This window comes from Chelmon rostratus, chromosome 15 (assembly GCF_017976325.1).
Source record: "Chelmon rostratus isolate fCheRos1 chromosome 15, fCheRos1.pri, whole genome shotgun sequence".
Lineage (NCBI taxonomy): Eukaryota > Metazoa > Chordata > Actinopteri > Chaetodontiformes > Chaetodontidae > Chelmon > Chelmon rostratus.
In genome coordinates this window covers 19,778,516-19,799,805 of record NC_055672.1, presented here as the reverse complement: position 1 = coordinate 19,799,805, position 21,290 = coordinate 19,778,516, and the positions used below count along the sequence as shown (strand labels likewise).

The following is a 21,290-nucleotide window of genomic DNA, read 5'->3' as shown; positions in this document are numbered from 1 at the left end:
AGCGCGGGCCAAGTGCTTTTCAACAACCTCTCCAACATGTACTCTGTAAGTAGCTCTGGCACAGGTGGAGCAGAATTTCTCCCCTTTGTTGCTTTTTTATAATTGATTGGGTTGTTTGAGCCAATGAAAGCAATTAAAGCCTGTTTTTTCATGCATGTGGACATCTCAGAATTGAAGACGGTCAAAACTATGAATCCCTGTAAAGAGCATCAACCTTGGTGAGGCGCTTGTTTAGCCATAACCTTTATTCTCTTTTCCTTTGAGGGTTCCCTTCGTCATCAGAAAAGGAGACCTTGGGAAAAGGAGTAAAACGTTTGGGACTGGCAGTTTGACACCTTGTGGTCCACAGGAAGGGACAGCCCTGTGGCTGACGATCATCTTGCTACTTGTTTTCAACATACCAATGAACTCTCTTTATGGCTTCTTTTACTACTGCTTCAACTTCGAAAGGACCACAGCTTGACAACAGCGGTCCAGTCGGCTCAAGCTCTTTGACCTAGATTCATCTCCCTTAATGAGGATTCAGTAAATATATGGGCACATATAAGTATGTCAAAATCCACACATTTATAACATTTGAAACATCTCATCTGAACCATTTCTGAATGTGTACAACATCAACAGAAGAGATGGGCAACGGTGTTTTAAACATACTGCTGAACTGAGACTTCGGATGGGGTTCTGGAAAGATTTTTGTATTTTTTTAAAATGTAAGTATAATTGTGACCCAGAATTTCATATGATTTTGATATTTGTTGTAGTCGTGGCATGTTTTTCTAAGTGTTTTTTAATGATGTTCATACTAGATTGGGTGCGCTTCATATAATTTCTAATCCATAATTCCAAATATAAATGGTAACTACGTAAACCTTCCTGTTTTAAGAGGTACATATATACTTCTATCTCATTGCTTGATTGCAGTAGATTTTGTGGTTGTTATGCTGGTTTCTGTTTCTGCCTTGTTTGTTACATCTAGTTAAAGGTTTTTGAAAGCATCACACACACTGTCTAACAGTGTCTGACAGCATTACTAGTGTATCATTTTGACTTAAAATGCAATCGTAGAGAGAAAGGGAAGCTTGGAACTCTTTCTGGCACAGATACAAGACTTTCTTAATGCTGACGGTGTTTCACGAGGCTTCATTCAGGCCCAAACACATTGCAAGGTGGTGTTTGGTATTCTCATGTTCGAGCTCTGTTGAAGAAAGCTGTGACGATAGCCCGGATGATTCACTAAGTTTAGATAAGCAGTGTTGGAGTCTGCAAAGTTAGAATCTGGGTGCTGACAATGAAGCGTGGTAATAGTCAATTAATCATGGTGGAAAGTAGCTCAACACATTTACTCAGCTATAGCAAAGCTGAGGTGCTTGTACTTAAGTATGTGTATTATATTCTATGATAAACCTCTACTTTCACAGGCAAATATTTTTTGCTCTATTACATTTATCTAACTATTCAGTGCTTATTCTGCAGATGCACATTTTCCAAACAAAACATCAGTGGATGAAATAGCATGTTTCATTTTAGATTAATATAATGACAGAAAAAGTTTAAATTAGCTTCACTTTCACCAGGAGCTGATGATCATATTCATTAACAATCAATCTGTTGATTACTATAATTTCTTAAAGCTCAAGATGATGTTTTTAAATGTCTTGTTTTGTCCAATTAACTGTCCAAAACCCAAAGATATTCCATTACCTATCATGTAAGATGAAGAAAAGGAGCAAATCCTCACAGTTTAATCAGTTTTAGCTCTACTTTTCAAACTTTGACCCTTGAATGCAGGACTTTTCCATGCAGTGAAGTAGTGTTACATTGTGGTATTAGTACTTGTATTAAGTAATAAAGGATCTGAGTACTTCCTCCACCCCCTCATCTCACTAAAATGAATATCTTGATGAAGCCAATGTACTTGCATCGTATACCATTTCATTTAAAACATATATTTCTGAGTACAAAGTGGAGCAATGATTAATAAATGACTGTTCTAATGTTCATGACTGTTTATATTTTGTGAAGGTTGTGTCACATCCTCATCCACTTTAACAGCGCATCAGGTCTATAAGGGGAAATCCACCCCAAAATCGAAACCACATTTTATTGAAGCGACTCCTCGGACACTGTTGATTTCTTCAGGATATATTTACTGTTTCAAAGCCCATAAGCTCATCACCATAACAAATCACTGTTAGTGGACCAGCACCAAACGTGTCCCCTGTCTACACTGTCAAGCCCTGGTGCTGATGTTGGGATCTTTTTGCAAAACGCCGGTCTGCGCCTGAGATGTCTCCTCCGCTGCCACATCATCCCTGGGACTCAGTTTTAGGGTGGACTCTCCCTTTAAGTGGCAGGTTTATGCAACAGCATCTCACCGTACACCTGCCTCAGTCAGCACCATGGACAGCGACCCCTGCAGCTCTCTGCAGACCGCTTACGGCGCCTCCTGCGCGCGCTGACACCCGCGAGGGGCAGGGCACGCTCGTTTTGTAATGACCACCGGGCTAATACAGCGTAATCTACGATCATGTTACTGCGGCACTGACACATGAAACCGTGGCAAGAAGGCAGGATGCGGGCTTTCCTCTAGACACCCCCCTCTGCTGTCGTTCTTTATTTTTGTCATTTTCCGCCCACCGGAGAGATCCCCGTATATCCACCGATCAACGCGCCGCCGTCGACTCGCGGGCGCGCTGAATGACGGCAGATGTAATGCGCGTCTGACAGGCAGCTCGCCTCGCTCGAGGGACTCTGCGGAGAAAAGGTAGTGAAACCTCTTCCTCTTCCTCCTCCTCCACGCCCTGTCATTACCATCCAGGGCTGCCCAGCACCATGTCCCCCCCGGCGTCGGCCGCGACGGCGAGCGAAAGCAGCACGACCACCGTTTTCGAGGAGGACAGCAGGGAGGAGGTATTGTTGTGTGGCATGTGAGCGGATGCGTTTTGCTCTGTCTGTTTGTTAGATCTTGGCGCAGGGCTTTATTGAATCCATGTGCACAGCGAGCACGATGTAGCGCACAGGAGGTGATTTTTTTTTTTTTTTTTGGTCTTACAAGTGATCTCCTTGCTCCACACAGGACAATTTCTTTAATCTTGTAGCCTATAATAATATTTCCAGAGGAACATAGTTGGCACAGTCTTCACCTGTCTTTATCATCTGCATCTGATTTGTCTTAATGTCTCTCCAGCACTGAACTATAAAATAAAATGACACAAAATGTCAACGAGAACTTTCTTCTGATCCACTGCTTGCAGACTCCTTGTCTTTGCAGGGGAATTGCTGCTGCGCCTGCATGACCGTTCATTAAATCTTTGTCCAAGTCTGTTAAAAATCCTTATTTTGTTTGGTTGGAGCTCATGCCTCATGGTCTCAACCACCACTGGTTCAGTTCCAGGTAGTGACCTTTGTTGCATGCCGTATCTCTCTCTGTGTGATTCCTGTCTGCCTCTTCACCAACTCATAAAGGCAAGAAGAAGCTTTAAAAAAAATCCTCATGATATTTTAAGTAGGTGATGAATTATATGATAACAGTTTTTCCTCTTGTGTGTCTTTTGACCCAACAGCAAAGACCCCTGAAGCAATCTCTGAGCAAGTCTCTGTGCCGGGAGAGTTTTTGGAAGTGCTTGCTCCTGTCCATCCTCATGTATGGCTGCATGGGAGTGATGGTTTGGTGTCATGTCACCAAGGTGACCCGCCTCACCTTCGACAGTGCCTTCAAAGGGAAATCCATGATGTACCATGACAGCCCCTGCTCTGACGGCTATATCTACATCCCCCTGGCCCTGCTGGGCATGCTCTATTTAGTCTATCTTGTGGAGTGCTGGCACTGTCATGTGAAGAACGAGCTGCAGCACAAAGTGGATGTGGAGGGAATCTATGAGCGCATCCAACGGATGCAGCAAGCCAAACCCTGCATCTGGTGGAAGGCCATCAGCTACCACTACGTTCGCCGCACGCGACAAGTCACGCGCTACCGCAATGGAGACGCGTACACTAGTACCCAGGTTTACCATGAACGTGTCAACACCCATGTGGCAGAGGCCGAATTCGACTACAGTCACTGTGGTGTGAAAGACGTTTCAAAACAGCTGCTGGGCTTGGAGAAGTCTGCTCTTACAAAGATGCGGTTCACCAAGTGCTTTAGTTTTGCTAACGTGGAGTCTGAGAACTCCTACCTTACACAGCGAGCGAGGTTTTTCACTGACAACGAGGGCCTCGATGACTACATGGAAGCCAGGGAGGGCATGCACCTGAAAAACATTGACCTGAAAGAGTATGTCATGGTGCTGTGTGACCCAGAGCACCACCCCTGGTATCTGTCCCACTACGTCTTTTGGTTTGCCTCGTTCCTCACGTTCTCCTGGCCTCTCAGAGTATTCACAGAGTATCACACCGCGTATGTCCACTATCGTGTCGAGAAGCTCTTTGGGCATGATTACCTCCCTGTGACCCCGTGTGATGATCGGCCATATTGGCGTCGTATCCCTCGTGTTAACACCATTGACAGCACTGAACTGGAGTGGCACATTCGGTCCAACCAGCAGCTGGTGCCCAGCTACTCGGAGGCTGGCCTGATGGACCTGGCCCAGTGTCCGACCAGCTTCAGCGGGATACGTCAGAATTGCGAGCGCTGCCACAGGGCCATCAGCTGCTCCTCGGTGTTCTCCAGGAGCGCCCTCAGTATCTGTACTGGCGCCAGCTCCCGCATCCCCTTCAGTGGCAGTCGCTTCTCCTTGGCGAGGCGCTACGGCTCCCAGCGCAGCTGCTTCTGGAGGAGCGGCAGCTTGGATGACCAGGAGAGTCCCAGCGAAAACACCCGCTGCCTATCAGAGCGCCTCACCACAGACGATGAGGGACCCCCAGACTACGAGGACGCGCTTTGCTACCCAGTGCTCATTGTCCACTGCAGCGAGAACTGCCACAACCACAGGTCTTTCCACAGAAACGGCTCCTGTGTGGAGACTTCCTTATGACTATGCAGTCGCTGACTCAACACAGTGGCATTTCTGTAGCATAGAAACACTTTGGACATCAGAAGCAGAGTGTGTAAACGTGAGATACACAGATCCATGCTGTACGGTCATACTATCTGAAACAAATGCCTGAATCCTGAATGTGTGAATCATCGAAGCAATAACAGTGATGAGTGAGTGGAGGAAAAAGCGACCGTGGTATGTGAACGCACACACGGAAAAATTAAATCTGCCTGGCTCACAATGAAAACCAAGCAGGCCACGACTGTTACACTGTACATCATTGTCATATCTTTTGAGATCTCATATGTACTGACTGAAACTGAAGCTGCAGTTACCTCATAAGACCCTTTCAGAGGCCACGGACAAGACGGGCAGGTTTGAACATCTCATTCATTCAGTGAAATCTCAGAAAAGAAAAAACCCCATCAGACCTGACCAGGCAGATAAAGGTGGAGATTTTGATGACTGCGCCATCATCAAGAATGGCGGGGAGGAGTTTCTACATGCTTAACCTACTTCTAGCTACTGTAATAACTGTGAAAATAAAGACCATCCTCTCAAGTTGAAACAATAAATATGTTGCGCTTATGCATATCACGATACGTCAATAAGGAAACCTCCGACCCAAAAGAGTGAACTCGCGGATGCTCTCACTCACTGTTAAAGCAGTTTGGGATGTTTGAACATTTTCATGACTTGTGTGAAGTGTTTTGCTTTATTCTTATACCTACTTTTTCTTATCAACATGTCTGATCTATTTCTACTTCAGTTAGAGGCTTTCTGGATTTCCCAGAATGCCTTTTGACAACTGCAAAAAAAAAAAAAAAAAAAAAAAAAAACAGGTGTAAACTTATTTTGAGCTGTGGGCTTTATGTTTTGGTGGAAAGTGATGTAAGATATTGAAAACAGAGTGCTGCTGTTCTAATTGAACAAACCTGTTGTGGGCCTGCTTTGCATTCAGGTCTATTGAGGCCGCCATGTGATGGGTAATTTGGTTAAACTGATGTGCTTCTTCTGCAATGGATTTCTCCATGTTTGACTGTTGACTGTTGGTGCTATATGGCAGCTCCAGAGAGAAACGCAGCTTTCTTTTGGATGTTGATGGACTAACACCTATACATGATGTTTACAGTTGATGCTTTTGTAAAATTTTGTCCTACAAACCTCCACTGTCGATGTTGGAATGGTCTCAATGTGATGGCACATTGTCACAGTTTGGCCACCTGCTGGGAAATCAACATAACAGAATCAGAGCGTTGCTCTGCTTTAACATTGTGTGTTAAAGTGAGGCATTTTCGGCTGGATTTGACATATGATTTGTCTTGAAACTGTCCCAGAAATTGGAAAATTGTTGGAGCACTAACACTGTCCAGTCATATGAGACATATTGTGCAAAATCAACCCATGATCAATTAAGTACATTTTGTCTTAAATTAGACTTGTTTCTACCCACTGCCACAACAAAAGCTGCAGTCAGCTGTGGCACAAACACACATTCATGTCATTACATTAATCTGGTCAGATGAGACAAGGACAGGTTTACATTGGATCTACTATACATTCGAACAGGCAAATGTCACATCTGTCCCTCACATTATCATGGATTTTGCTGAAAAGATACAAAAAATAAGGTCATTAAATCCATGCTCAAATTTGCATGATTTCCTCGGGCTAAGACAATGTGTTAAAAACCATGAAACGTACCTGAATGTAAGCCACCAGCATATATGATACAATGTAGTATATGTCCATTACGTGTCTAATAATGCTCCATGTTTCGTCCGTTAAATGGTGATTTCAGTGTCTGGTGTATATTGAATGTGCTCAGAGCACAGCACACATTACCATGGCACCATGTTTCCTGAAGAGACTTTGGACCTTGTCATCGATCTGAGGGATCCCTGACTCTTTTGAGTGGAGTTTACAGGCAGTATATGCAAGGATGTAGATGCACTTAACGTTTACACATGGACACCATACGAACTTTATAATCCTGACTTTTTTTACAACATCTAACAGGAACTTATTGTATGCATCCTAGCAAAATAACATCTCGTTCTTACATTGTTTTCAATAATGTAGTGACACCAGTATTATGCACTTGAAGTGACACTAGACATTATGAATTGTAGTGAAGCTGAATGTTGATGTAAATTCCCTTAAAGTAATAAAGTATTCAAGCTGATATATTGACAAATGCATACTGTAACTGCTCAGACATAAAAAAAAATACAGAACCACTTAAAGCTTCTTGTAAAATGTTTAAAATGTTCTTGTTGTAATTATAATCAAATGGGCTGTGTACATAACTTAAATACCTTTTAAAATATGTTCAAATTTATCTTATGCTGGAAAAATAAAAGTTGCAATAAATGTCTGGGACAAACCAATGCATATTTAAAACATGTTTCTGGCTTGGATCCTCAAACTCACTGGGAAAATGTGTGTTTAGTCGATGAGCTGCTTCATGGACACCAATGGACGGGCATACTGACACAGGAAAATCACAGGTGGAAATAATACAATGAGAGAAGCTGCTGCGGTTTCACTGTCATAGTTTACCGGGAAACCTGAAATTATTGGTAGCACCTGTGCTTTTTCCTACACGAACAAGTCAAAATCTCTGCTATGGAAAAGGCCAATAAAAAACTGAATGTGTTTTATTACATGATATATTAATTTTAATTTTGTTTTGTGGTGAGTTGTACTCTTAAATCATTTTTTTAAAAACCATGGCAAATAAATATTAAAACTATTGGTTAAAATATACTTAAAAAATGACATGATATGAATGTGTGGCATGCACAATAATAAACTGACTCCTTCAAAAAAAACCCATTTACCTTGATGATACGGCATAAAAACAATTTCTTAAACTGTATTAAAATAAATGAAGGGAAAGGTTGACATTGATATGGCCACATTGTGTGTCTTTGCATTCACTTAGCAGTTAGTGATTTTGACTTTGATTAAGAGTTTAAGTGGACATTGTGTAATATCTGCTCCTGAGTCATCATAACAGCATTTAACATTGCTGTTGAGAATGAAAAGAGGTAGATAAATAAAAGGCTGAGACTGATGGCAAGGAGATTACTGTTCTTTGCAATACACATTCAAAAAGTAGCAGACTTTTAAAGTGTCGTGCTACAATTTCAAAAAGAATATCCCAGTAAATGTTCACTGTTTTGCATTAAAACAGGAAAAGTGTTTTGGGGCTTTGACGTTTGCTCATTAGCTTGTCCAGATGATGTCGTTCTCCTCCAGTCCGACAGGTGGCACATGTTCATCGGCTTGTACAGAAGCGGCGCATGTGAAGTGGCGACGAAGTACAGTAACAAGCAAAGAAAGGTTATTCCATAGGTGAGTTGACTACAAAATAACTGCTGCATGCCAGTAACTCCATATTAGCATTTAGCAAAAAAGCAAGGCAAGGTATACTGTGTGCGTGCGTTGGCTAGCAGGCTCAGGTTGGGTTGCACGTGGACTGAAGTCCACGAGCTTTCTGAAGAAAAGTAAAGCTAGCTAGCTGCATACGCTCAGCTCGGGTTCAACTTCAGTCTGCAAAATACCAAGCTGAGTCAAGCAGAGACAGCCATTGCATCAAATTATGATGAAAACGGACACAAACAGTAGCTAATGCTGAAAGACAAAACACAAAAGTCCTCACGTGGGATAGCGCTACCTTACATAAATGTTTGTTCTCAGCTGTTGTCAAGAGTAAGAATAGAAACATCACTTCCGGGAAATTAACAGACTCAATCTAACATAATTAATTAAAACCCAGTTTGTGCCCCTCTTGCTTTCATTGTTTGACAGAATTATTAGTGCAACAGTCTTGTGAAAATCGTATTACATGAGCGACGCAAACCCGGACTATAAATACAATCAGGCTTTTATTTTGAAGGTAAAATTCGATTTTGTTGGATAGCGTTGCAGACTTTAGAATAGTTTACCCTACTTTGCAAAAAGATGGTTTAGCAATCAAACAAAACAGGCATCATAGTTATCTAATTAAATATCACAGTCATATAAATTGTGAAATTATAGGAAAAAATAGGGTATTATGGGAAAGCAACTGTATTTTAGTCCTCATTGCTGCAGCTGACAAATAATCTTAAGAGGTGACTTACGTTGACTCCTGAAGGCAGCAGCTTATTCAGTCATTCTGAAGCCTTGACTCTTGACACTAAATGCATATTATTTAATTCAATTTGTTTGCTGATATTGTTGACGCCACATTGACGCTTATGATACAATTTGTCCCAAGATCAGTAATTGAACACAATGCTTCCCCGCTACCCATTTGATTCCAGTGACTGGCAGGAGCTCCAGCATGCAGGGTTTGGTGGTGCAGGCACTGGTCATGAGGCAGCTCGGAAGGCTGAACCCCTGCCACCTGCTGGCTGCCGGATATGGGCTAAGGCACACTGAATGGTGTCCCAGGGCCATCCACACACGCCAGCTGTGGGGCAGTGCGGCTTTCCCTGGACTCGGCTGTCACAGGCCTGCTTTCCGTGGCAGAGACGCTGTCAGGGGCTGGTCTGTCCATCATCTGAGGTTTAAAAGCAACAAGAAGAAAGGTGCTGCTAGGGCAACGCAGGAGGAAGAGGAGGAAGATGAGGATGAGAAAGACCCTGAGGACAGTGATTATGAAGATGAGGTGGACGAGGACCCAAATCTACCAAAGGACTATAAAGACATGGAGAAATGCGTGCAGTCCTTTCGCTATGATGTCATCATGAAAGCTGGCCTGGACATGGCACGCAAGTGAGTCACAATCTGCTCTCACAGATTTGATTGCCATCTTTTCTTTACAGCTGGCTATATGTAAAGGAACAAGGCTGATCAGTCAATAAATGCCATCCAACCTGAATAGGATGCACCTTTAGTACAACTTATGTGTTGTTTGTCATAGTTTTAGTTTCCCGTACTACTAGTGGGGTTTCAGTTTCAGAGGGATTACTGATTTGGGAGAATTTTGTTGCATGAACATATTCAAATGTAACTGTAACCTTTAAAAACCTTCCCAAACATGAGAATAGACTGTCCTTTTTCTTTTAACAGTAAAATTGAGGACGCCTTTTATGACAGCAAGCTCAGGCTAAATGGACAGAAACTCATCAAGAAAAGTAAATCGGTGAGTGATGTTTGATTACAAGTGACATATTCCTACCCAATTAAAATCTTTAAAATCTCTAAAGTCTTTCCATTCATTTCTCATTAGTCCTGTGTTGTTCTTCGTTCAGGTGAAAGTTGGAGACACCTTGGACCTGGTGCTGTCAGACAACCGAGACACAAACACTGTTACTCTAAAGAGAGTTATCCTTCGGAAGATTCTGGGCGAAACAACAACCACAGAAAAGTACAAAGTTTCCGTAAGGCGCTGGAAAAGTATTGAGCTTTCTAAGGATGAGGCCTTTAAGCCATGAACATGAACAGGACAGTACTGACTTTGATGCCACTGGCCCATGAAAGCAACAACACGTGCAGAAACGAATAGCGTCAACCAAGTGGCATTTGAACAGCCTCCAATAAGTTGGATCTGGAGTGGATTACAAAGGTTCCAACAGTTCTCAGTGGTTGTAGACATGAAGCAGTTGGTTGGGAGAAAGATTTTGAATGCTTTTCTTTCTCCACTATGCTGTGAGACTACCCCAATAAAGGTGCACTTTGAAGTTGTGAAATGTGAAAATTATGTCCTGATAACTTGATGAAGAGCATGTGACAGTCTTGCAAGTTCGAGTATGTTGGGCTACTCTTAATATATTTTATGTTAACACTAACACTATGTGAACGCAGTACAGAACTTGTTGGGGAGAGTTCAGCATCAGGAAGGGGCCTCCTCTCACTCATCTGGGTGTAAAACTGCAGTCCATATCCATATATCAATATTTAGTGCTATTATGCTAAACCATCCAACCATAAGTCATGAGTATATGTATTGTGATTTTATTAGAAATAGGTTATCATGATCCATTGTCATGTTAAATTGTCTTTATAATATAAACTTCTATAAGAAGGCTTAACATAAGCACATTGTTATTAAAACAGTGGTGGCACAATGCTACATCTGTAACTGCAATGGAAATATATCACATCACTGTGATTCATTTCTATCCGTAGAGCATATGTGTGATCTATGCTATTAGCTACTATCATTGTTATTGTTTTTAAGGCTACAACATTTATCAACAAAGTATGTTAGATAAGCTATGACAGTTTTGGCTTATAAATAGAAGCAGTTTTAACTCTTTATCCAACAATAATAAGACTACATAAACTACAACATCTACTGCTGTAGTCAAAAGGTAAAATATGACTAAGAATAGTACTGAAGAAACTTTTTAACAGCTTGGCTTCATCCTACGTAGGACAGTTTGTAAAAGTTCAACAATGCGGTTTCAGCTTATATAATGTGCAATTATTTTTATGACAAAAAAGTTGCCTAACTGAAAAGTACTGTAACTAGGACACAGTGCTTGACCTCTTGGCCTTCTTAAGAATGTCACATTTCTTGCGATTGGGGCGCCGGCAGCGTTCGTCGATGCTTGGCACACATTCATAGTGCCACACCTCCTCCATCTTATCCACAGGATACACTGCTTCCACATAATGACGAATCAGTCTGAGGCGGACCGGGTCAAGCTGCTTCTTGTTACAGGCCCCTGAATGGTTGTACTGCAGCCGCAAGTTCTCCTGGGTGAAGAGCTCAGGGAAGAGGCGCACCAACAGGCGGGCAGCAAAGTTCCCGACAGAGAGACTCTGCTGGACGATTTCCCGTACCTCGACGTCTGAGAGCAGGTAGACAGGAGGTACAGGGAAGTCAGGTTTGGAAACAGTCAGTTCGTCCAGAGGGATTTTACAAAAGTCTTTGCTACTTTTCTCTGGGGGTAGAGAGGGAATATCTGGATCATCCCTCATGCTATCTGGATTCAGCTGGTTCAGCTGGCAAAGAAAGTCCTGCTCCGGCTCTTGACCGTACACTTTGCGCTGCTGCAGGTAGGATCTTCTCTGCTCCGTGTCGCGTCTCCTGCACCTCTCGTCAAGTTTGCCCACAAATTCCAACATCCACACTCTGTCGTTCTTGGCCCGAGGGTAGACTAACTGCACATAATGACGGATCAGATTTACACGGACAGGGTCAAGTTGTTTTTTACCCAGAGAACCGCTGCAGTTGTACTGCTTCCGTGTGTTCTCGTGGGTGAAGAGCTCAGGGAACATGAGCACCAGCAGCCGAGATGCAAAGTTCCCAATGGACAAGCTACATTCATAGTTATTCTTTAGCTGCTCCCTCGACAAGAGGTACTCATGGGGAACAGCAACGTCAGGAAGAGGGATCTCCAGATTGTCAAAATCCACAGGCGTCAGCAGTGACTTCTTGGACTTGCGACTGGGCTTCTCATAATCACCCCCCTCTGGAACCTTAATAATAGAAACGTCTTCAGGAAGGCTGGCCAGGTCGTAGCCCTCATCGTTGATATTGTCAGGTTCACTCCCATTGCCATTACTGTGAGGCCCCTCCAGTGCATCCTCCATGTGCTGAATGCACACCTGAAGCCAGCTGTCCTCAGGCACATCAGGAAAATTAGCCTCCATGTACTTTCTTATGACTTCCATCTTGTCAGAGTCCAGAATTAGCTGCCCAACACTACTGAAGCTGCTGGAGCCTTCTGGCATTTTCCCCTCTTCGAAAACCTCAGGGAAGAGACGGTGCATAAGAAAAATAACAAAGTCCTCAGGGGACGAGAACTCGTCCAGCTCCTCTGTGGCTTGCGTATTGAAAGCGAGATCTGACACAGCCAGGCTGCTCTGCTGGTTATCTAAAGAGATATGCTCCTCCTGGCCCTGCTCGTTAATGAAGCGATAGGTTTGAGGATGCTCAGCCTTTATCCCAGCACCTGTGATTGTCTGCTTCCTGAGCAGCCGAGCACTCTCCATGTCCCTCTGAGCCCAGAAGCGATTAAACAAGTCATTAATCTGAAGGAGGCATTCTTCCTGCCACACGCTGTTGTTCTTGACCGAAGGGTAGCACACCTCAACATAGTTACGGATCAGCTGCAGATGCAGAGACTCCAGCGTTCTCTTGCTTGCCATGCACTCATGAGAGCACTCCCTGGCCTTGAACAGCTCCGGGAAGAGGTGCACCAGCAGCCGACACCCGAGCTCCCCGGCACTGGACGTCTGCTCCATCAGCTGATTCAATTCGTCGCTTGTTAGCAGATATTCGGGAGGAGGCTGGAACTCCGTCACCATGTCGGCTGGTTTGATCTGCTTCTTTATTCGCATGACCTCAAGGGTTAACAAGTCCACTTTGCTATGCAGTTGTGTCATGCTTGAATTGAGGGTATTGAGAATGAGGAACATTTTCTCGATCAGCGGATAAAGGCTAGAGTCCGCTGACGAAGCCTGGCCTAAAGTGTCCGCGGCAGGAAATGTCTCCAACGTGCCATTTTCCTCCGAGCTCTGGAGCTTGGATGAGAGGATGCTGCTATAGTTGAGCTGATTCCCGGCACCGTGACTTGCCTGCTGCTCCAGATTTGGCGTGTTCCTCTTCTCCGAGATCCTGTGGGAGATGCTGAAGAGAGGCTTTCTGTAGGAGACTCTGGATTTCTGCTGGCCGCAATCCCTCTTCTCTCCAGTTGTGGTGAGGCAAAGAGGCTCATGTCTGCTGCTCTCATCCATCAAGTGCCGTCTCATCTAGACAGAGTAAATAAGATTCATAGCACATAAATACTGTAAGAGACGCCTTGTCCTGGACAACAAAAAGGATAGCAAACTGTGTGCGTTGTATACTAATGTTTTGAGTTAGATGAAATGGTCTGAGGTTAGCTTACCTCACCAGAGACTCTGACTCTCTTGCTGCTGGTGGACTGGTTTGTGTGAGGGCCCATCTCTGCAGAGGACCGTTTACCAGCTTCAGTGGCCCCAGGAGATCCTCTTCCTTCAGGAGGCTCACAAATAGCGAAGTCCTCCACCTCCTCCTTAACATCCTGGACATGCTTGTGTTCTGCAAATAATGAGAAATGCACAATTTCTTTGTTAAAACAGTTGCTTCACATTCATAAATGCACATGAAAGTTAACAGCGATGATATTAAATACCTCTCTTTTAAAAACACAGTCAACCCACATTTATTATCAGAAAAGTCAACAAACCTCTTAAACAACCCTGCAGCTGAATATCAATGTGTGTTTATGGCTTTTTAAAGCTCAATGACAAACATTTCATTTCGGTGGGAATTTGTGCTGTGGCAGATGCACAGATACAGGCTGGAGAAGTTACCTTTCTCAAGCATTGCTTCATCTGAAACTTCTCCATGCTCAGAGGAATTCATAGCCTAGAAAAAAATAAAGCACAAACACATGAAGTAACAGTTAACAGGTCAACACAAATGATCCAACAGTAGAGCTGAAACAATTAGCAGATGATCTGATCATTACAGAAAAGTTCTGACAACAATTTTGAGAATTGACTCATCTTAAACTCAACAGTAGAGTCATTTATTAAAGCAAAAATGGCAAAAATCACAATGGACTGTAAGAACTACTTGGCGCTTTTCACCATTTGGTGACTTTTTAAAGACCAGGCTTCATCAAAAAAAGAGCTGGTACATGAATTGATAATGAAAATAATCGTTAGTTGCTGTCCTGAGTGACAGATATTTACAGAAGTAATGATCACAAAAAAAGAAAGAAAAGAAAGAGAAACAGAAAATACCACAGTGGGTTGGAACTGGGACACTGGATCAACAATGGCTAAATTAAAATATGCTTTATTGATCACATCAACAAATAACACAGTCACACTGCGTGTTCAAAATAACATTTCCACTTCACGAGTATGAACATATTACCATGTGGTGGCTGGTGTGCTGCCGTTATGACACACAGCATGTGACCAGCTGCAGGCAGTGGTATGCAGCCTGAGCCTCCGCGCTGCCAAGTAGCTTCAGCTGCTAGAATAACATGTGTTGCAGCGCCAGATCGTTTCATTTGAGCAAAAAGAAGTCGGCACAGTTTCTCTGGGGACTCCACTGTGCATGCTACTGTATGCTGCGCTGCCTCTGCTCCAGCCTAACGACCAGCTACTTCCTCATTCTTCCGCCCATGAACCTTTGAACCAAAACACCAGACAAACCAGCTGTGCGATTGTAACTCTTCACAAAGCCCCGCCGCAAGCTCGTCATGTCACCGCCGGCGCGGGTCCCTCTGGATATCAGTGCACGGCGTCGCTTTGGTAGTGCAACATTTTGTTTGTGAATTTTAATGACGCGGCAATGTTTGCGTTGACGAGTCCCCCCCCCACCTCCCGCTCTCCACTCTTGTTAAATTAGCGGTAAAGGCGCGTGACCGGCGGTTTGAGCTCACCTTTACGAGTCCATGCAACCGCGGAGGACTGCTAGCGGTGTGCTGGGCATGTCTGCGGACTGTCACGGCGGTTTGTTTGCAGGTAAATGTTGTTCTTGTTGTTGATATTTTTTTTTCTCGCTCGGCTTCTGGGCTTTCTCGCGTGACGTGACGGTGCGCGCGCCTGCTGTGTCACTTCCGCACAGCTGTGGGGGGAGAGGGGAGAGGGGTAAAGCGAGGCGCAGCAGCAGCAGATACACCGTCTCAATTCAGCGACACCGCCGAAGAAAAATACCAAAAACCTAAAGCGCCGCGGACATAACAAGTGTTTACCGCCGGCTGGCAGAGCGCTGAACCTGGCAGGAGCGGCTGGACCAGGCCCCTCCACCTGCAGGGCCGTGGCTAATTAGCTTAGCTACATATCATCTCTGTTTAAAACATGAGCAAACAAAAGATGTGATTTTTGTCATTTACACTCCCAGAGCTCATTTCCCCCTTATTATTCCACTGCCTAGAGATGTATACGCCTGTTTGTTTTGTATGCACTATATGAAATGAGTGGTGTAAAGTTTGTACTTCACTTGTTTAACATCTACTCCACTACACCTGACAGCTACTGCTATGAGGTGCTTTGCACATTAATATTTAAAAAAACTATAATAAACATAAAAATGATGATGCATTGTTACACCGTAAACCAACACCCCAACAGTATTTGAAATAGCTAGAACCACCTTGGCTAACTGCACCTTAAATATGTTGTCCACATGTAAATGAATCAGTTTGATAGCGCTCTATTCTCTCACTCTTATTATGTTTTATAATTATTATTATTATTTATAATAATTGTATTTATATAAAATTTTGTTATTATGATATTGCTGGGTGTCACTATAATAATCACATTAAAAATACAGTATACTGTAAATAGCTCATCATAAGAGTTGTGTATTTCTTATCCTGAGTGGTCGCTATTAATGCTGAATAGGGGAGCAAAGTAGCCCTCTGTTTCATATTGTGGTGATAAATGATGGCTTCCTCGGGAAGCCAGTAACATTTGTAGGAGTTGCCCTGATGCATGAGTCATAGTCCCAGAACTGTGAAACAAGCAACAGTGTAACACAACACAGAGCAATCTTTATAAGTTATTCATTTACATCAGTGATACCTGCAACAGCGTACATTAACAGGAGAACAAGGTTTTCATGACCTGTTCAAGACCTGTCAGCAATAGCCATCACTGGACATCAGCATGCTACACGTGTGCAGAACAGGACTATCAAAAGAAACAAAACAAAAAAAGTGAGCTAAATATAATAAAAATATTTCTATGTTTACATTCTATGTTTATACCCAATGTATATATGCATTAGTTTAAATTCAGACCTGACAGTCCTGTAAGTAGCTGTCTTACTTTTACACTTTTTCTAGTCAGAATTGTCGTTCAGTAAAAACAAAAACAGAAGTAGGAAGGAGTGATGCCTCTTGCTTTCAGGGATACTCTCTGTTCACATTGAGCTCGAGTCCACATTATTTGGTCAACATCGCCCTCAAGTGGAACGAGACTGCAACAGCATGAGACTGAGCTCTGATCAGAGCTGCTCGGGGCTGTGTGTAAACCGTTTAACTGGCACTGACTCCTACATACACACATTAGAACAAGAAGAAAACATTGGGAAGATTCTTTAATTGATAATGACCTGACAAAGACTGAGATGAGAGCGAATCACACTACAGCGATTCTTCAAATCACGCATTTTTCTTGTAAATGCCATTTTTTCATGCTGGTGAGTGTTTTCTGTCACTGCATCCAGCTAACATTCATGCCTTGAACACACATATACCTGGGGACCGATTTTCCCCCGTGTCCTGATTACCCTCCGTGCAACTATTTTTTTAACTGATGTAGTGAGCTTTAAATGCTACAGCGACAGCGATTGTTCCATTCTGTTGCACTGCAGGTTGTGACATGATTTATATGAGTGCTGCAGTACATTCAGCAAAACCTTCCAGAGCTGAGAAAAGCACATGGAAACTCAGTTTGGGAGCCAAGCAAAGAGACAAACTACAGAACTAAACCTGACAATTTATAACGTTAATCTGAGGTCAGTTGGGTACGTGTGCACGCCGTAGACTGTGGGGTGCACAAAAAGCTCTGATGTTAGGGATTCTGGCTGTTCATCCACTCTGGCTACAAAACATCCTGAAATTACAGCTGACAGTCTGCACATCAATAATCAAAGTATCATGTGGCGTCCCAATTCAAAGATTATGGGGTCAAAAGGTTGCGTGGCTGTGAAGTATGTTAACGTGGAGCTGGTGGCAGCTGACAGTGAGCTGATGAGTAAGAGAAGACCGTATTGTTGCAGCAGAGAGAACTTTGATTTGTAGATGCAGCAGCCATTAAGCAGAGCTGATTACTTGAGCTGGTAAACTGGTTTCCTCTGATGGACAGAGAGTTGAGTCAGTGAGAGATGAACCGGAGACCTCGGTGCCATAATTCTGTCATAATCATTGACTATTTCATGCACACACTAGCACCCAATGTTCTGTTCCCAGCCACAAATATGTCGATACAGAGATGATATAACAAGACAACGTGTGGTTGGTGTGGTTCTCATTATTCGACTAATGAGCTGTCTCCATGGCAGTCTGATCTGTCAGCCAATGAAGCGAGCAGGCCCCGTGCAGGGGGAAGCACGGCCCAGGGTCAGCCAGGCGACGGCTTGCGGCGAGGGGCCGGCGTGCAGCACTTAGCACCGGGAAGAGCTCGTTAAAGTGTCATTTTTGGCCAATATGCTCGTCTGTGTCATGGAGGCCAATCAGCCATACTGTTCCCATCGCAGGAGAATGACTTTCATCCATCACCGTCAGCTACATGATGATATTAGCAGGTGTTTACGGATAGGCCATTCAGAGGAAGACGAATGGAGGTTCTAATATCACTCCACGCTCATATTCAATCAGTCATTTTACATATGGGCTTATGCTGATAGGGTCACAGGGGCTGCTGGGAATCTATCCCAGCATGCACTAGACAGGGAGGCAGGGAAACACCAAGGCCAAGACATCACTCCATCACAGGGTTTAGACACTGACGGAAAATTGCAGTCATGCACATGATGTATATGAGAAGCTCACCTGTATGGCTTTGAACAGTCTTCTATATAATCCAAGTGTGTAGACCAAAGCAGCGATAGATTATCACTGCAGCAGTGAGCAGCTTGTAGCTAGTCATGTCATCCATTGTGGATCTGATTGAGGTTCCTTACTGACCAGAGCAACATACAAACTTTAACATCTATAAAGAAATGTAATACCTGTACAAATTTCTACTAAGCTCCTCACAAAGCCTTAACAAGTGCAACTAATGTTAATAAATCATTCTGATTGAGTAGTTACAGATGGTTTATTAATCAGTTAGAAGTAATTAATCAGAACATGTGTTTGGTTGCCAGGCATTTATTCTCTCTACCTGGTAATAATGCAGTCATAAATGTTGGTAATCCATTAATAAAGCGTCTCACGTTCTAATAAGTCATCAAGTCTGCAGTTACAAATGTTTGCAAATGATCAATAAGGGGTTTTATAATTATCCTTCCAATCTGAAGTCGTGAGTTGTTGTTTTTTAACAACTTGGCATCACAGAAGTTATTATAAATGATCTATGAAACATTTCCAAATGATTTATGAAACATTTATATAAGAATTTATATAAGGTCTTTGATAAACTCTATGAAAAGATGCTAGAAAGAAACATTTTTTTAGCTCATATGAGGGAATTCTTATTTGAAAGGCAAACTTTTGAATGGCTTGTCTGTGATGTAAAACTATGTTATTAATGTGTGTTTCAGTGCAGAGCTGTAGCATTCCCTGGTTACATAAATGCTGTTTCGCAGCCTGTTTCATCCTGGCAACAACGAGCTGCTTTATAGTAAAACACTGGAATTATTTCACATGGAATTGGCCGGATTTACAAAATATCACCACTTTCTTTTGCGTGGTCCAAGAAGACTGTATCTGTTGTGTGAAACTCACACATGTGAGTGTGTAATGGAATCTGTGCTGACCGACTCTCTCCACAGGACCCTGCTGTAATTACACCACTCATCGTCTGGGCCGGGCACACTGAGGCCGCTGTTACCCACTTCATGTTTTGCATGTAAACTTATAGTCTCGCCAGCTCTTGCTTTCATGATACCCAAGCCTCTCAGACTGGAAACTGTAAGCAAACACAGAGTCAGGTTTCTGCTGTGCAGGACATAAACCCCCCCCTCCTCATCCTGCTCTTTATTTGGGCTACGCGGGAGATATCAGACAGATTCATGCTGGCAGGAGCAATGTTGTCAGGGAAGAAAAAAGCTGCAATTTCTGTTCTACATTAAACATTTAGCCCTACCACTGGAAGAACTTTGTTATCCTCTTGAAGTCCAAAAAAAAAAAAAAACTCATCCCATCAAATCCTGTTCTGCAGTTCCTGGTTGATTTCTACTGGGAGCGTCGATGCAACAGTTTCATTGCTTAGGCCAGACCTCATCTTTTGAAAAAGTTCTGTTTAGTAACTATATTTGTCATTCTGGCAGAGCCCCAGCCTCCTTCCTTGTTTGGTCCTTTTAACTTTCCATGTAACTTTCCTCATGTCTCCTCACGGCGAGGATAAATATTTCATGAGGAGCCTGAGGCTTTCCCTGGCACATGCTGTACCTTTGCTGTACCCAGGAAGCCCAGGCAGCGGAAACCAAAACAGTAGAGGAAAAGGACGTACAACCCAGCAACAGACAGGGGCTTGTTTTTGAAATAGTTCACTCCACATCGCCATTTCTTGCACTTTAGCCCCACCTTCTTCTTTTATATCCTGTCATCTCCCCTTCCCCCTCCTCCACCAGTCTGTTTCTTCCTCACCCACTTTTCTTCCTCCTAATACTGCTCTGACCCATGTTTTGAACAATGTTACTGATCGAGGTATCTGATTGGATCACTGACACGGGCGTGTGAGACTTGAATAGGAGCGATGCATTTTTCCAGCTCTGAATCATTCTTTACATGGTGCAACTTGAATGCAACTTCAACGACAAAGCTGTGCTGGAGCTTTTCTTTAGGGAACAAGTCAATAAACGAGACCAGAGTCTACGGCCATGCTAGCAGCTCTGTGTGTTTGTGCCGAGGCAAAGCGGTGCTTTGAGCTAAATGCTTTGGCAGGTATAATGTTTACACCATCTAACATTTGCAGGTCAGCAATATGCACAATATACAGCTGAGGCTGGATGAGGGAAATGTCATTAGTTTTGTCGCTAAGCATCGGTCAAATTAAACAGTTGACCTGCTGATGGTGCTTGATGAAAAGTCAGAGGGTCACCAAAGCCAGCGGGATTCATCCCCTGAAATGTCATTGAAATTTTTTTAACCGTCTGTGTTATTGCTTGGAACCGGAAATTGTCCAATAAGAATAAACTCGGAAGTCTTGCCAGTAAGATCTGAGAGAGGAGTCAGGCCAAGCTCGTGGTCATGTATAACAGGCAGGTCTCAGGAGGGCTCGTGCTATGTTGGACTGCCGGGACCACCCACTCCAGAGGGAACGCGATCTATTGCCCTCAGGCTGCCGTCTTAGGGCACCTGTTCAGAGGACTAAAAGTCTCCATGTCCCTCTCATCCCCAGTGCTACTGATATGCTTAATTGCAATTAGCGCTCTGGCTACATTCTTTGCACGACCCTGGCCACGCCTGCACTCATATGCATGTTTGTACTTGGTATGAATTTCTATTTCCCTGTCCCCGTATGTGAATCCTTGCTGCACAACAAATTTCCTCTAGTGGCACAATAAAGATAACCTTGAACCTTAAATATTTTCAGTCTGGACCAAAGTGACAGACCAACCAATCATCATTTAGGATGTTTGAGCCGAGTTTCCTGTCATTTGGGTAAAAATAATGCTCTTTTTTGAGGCATCTGTTTCTAAGTCAAATATTT

At 43.3% G+C, this 21,290-nt stretch overlaps 3 protein-coding genes across 4 annotated transcripts; 2 read left to right on the top strand and 1 right to left on the bottom strand.

The window, feature by feature from the left end:
• The first annotated feature begins 2,832 nt into the window (after nucleotides 1–2,832).
• LOC121618889 (transmembrane protein 151B-like) lies at nucleotides 2,833–4,973 on the top strand. The gene is made up of 2 exons (XM_041954523.1): nucleotides 2,833–2,910; nucleotides 3,564–4,973. Exons 1-2 carry the CDS (start codon nucleotides 2,833–2,835, stop codon nucleotides 4,971–4,973), a joined length of 1,488 nt encoding a protein of 495 aa, XP_041810457.1.
• Nucleotides 4,974–8,281: 3,308 nt separating this feature from the next.
• mtres1 (mitochondrial transcription rescue factor 1) lies at nucleotides 8,282–10,900 on the top strand. The gene is made up of 4 exons (XM_041953657.1): nucleotides 8,282–8,336; nucleotides 9,290–9,743; nucleotides 10,041–10,113; nucleotides 10,223–10,900. Exons 2-4 carry the CDS (start codon nucleotides 9,310–9,312, stop codon nucleotides 10,403–10,405), a joined length of 690 nt encoding a protein of 229 aa, XP_041809591.1. The 5' UTR covers nucleotides 8,282–8,336; nucleotides 9,290–9,309; the 3' UTR covers nucleotides 10,406–10,900.
• A 9-nt stretch (nucleotides 10,901–10,909) lies between these two features.
• On the bottom strand, nucleotides 10,910–15,475 carry bend3 (BEN domain containing 3). Of its 2 annotated transcripts, none has more exons than XM_041953656.1 (4): nucleotides 15,344–15,475; nucleotides 14,259–14,313; nucleotides 13,811–13,983; nucleotides 10,910–13,673 (listed from the first exon to the last, which is right to left on the bottom strand). In XM_041953656.1, the coding sequence occupies exons 2-4, from the start codon at nucleotides 14,308–14,310 to the stop codon at nucleotides 11,442–11,444; spliced, it is 2,457 nt and encodes an 818-aa protein (XP_041809590.1). In that variant the 5' UTR covers nucleotides 14,311–14,313; nucleotides 15,344–15,475; the 3' UTR covers nucleotides 10,910–11,441. The 2 variants fall into 2 exon arrangements, with proteins under 2 accessions (XP_041809590.1, XP_041809589.1); XM_041953655.1 differs by lacking the exon at nucleotides 15,344–15,475 and adding an exon at nucleotides 14,830–15,275.
• Nucleotides 15,476–21,290: the final 5,815 nt, after the last annotated feature.

Coding starts and splice junctions, on each gene's coding strand:
- LOC121618889 (XM_041954523.1), top strand. CDS start 2,833: ATGTCCCCCCCGGCGTCGGCCGCGACGGCGAGCGAAAGCAGCACGACC. Junction 2,911..3,563: donor AGGAGGACAGCAGGGAGGAG/GTATTGTTGTGT, acceptor TTGACCCAACAG/CAAAGACCCCTGAAGCAATC.
- mtres1 (XM_041953657.1), top strand. CDS start 9,310: ATGCAGGGTTTGGTGGTGCAGGCACTGGTCATGAGGCAGCTCGGAAGG. Junction 9,744..10,040: donor GGCCTGGACATGGCACGCAA/GTGAGTCACAAT, acceptor TTCTTTTAACAG/TAAAATTGAGGACGCCTTTT. Junction 10,114..10,222: donor TCATCAAGAAAAGTAAATCG/GTGAGTGATGTT, acceptor TTCTTCGTTCAG/GTGAAAGTTGGAGACACCTT.
- bend3 (XM_041953655.1), bottom strand. Junction 13,984..14,258: donor TGAAGCAATGCTTGAGAAAG/GTAACTTCTCCA, acceptor CATTATTTGCAG/AACACAAGCATGTCCAGGAT. Junction 13,674..13,810: donor GAGTCAGAGTCTCTGGTGAG/GTAAGCTAACCT, acceptor TACTCTGTCTAG/ATGAGACGGCACTTGATGGA.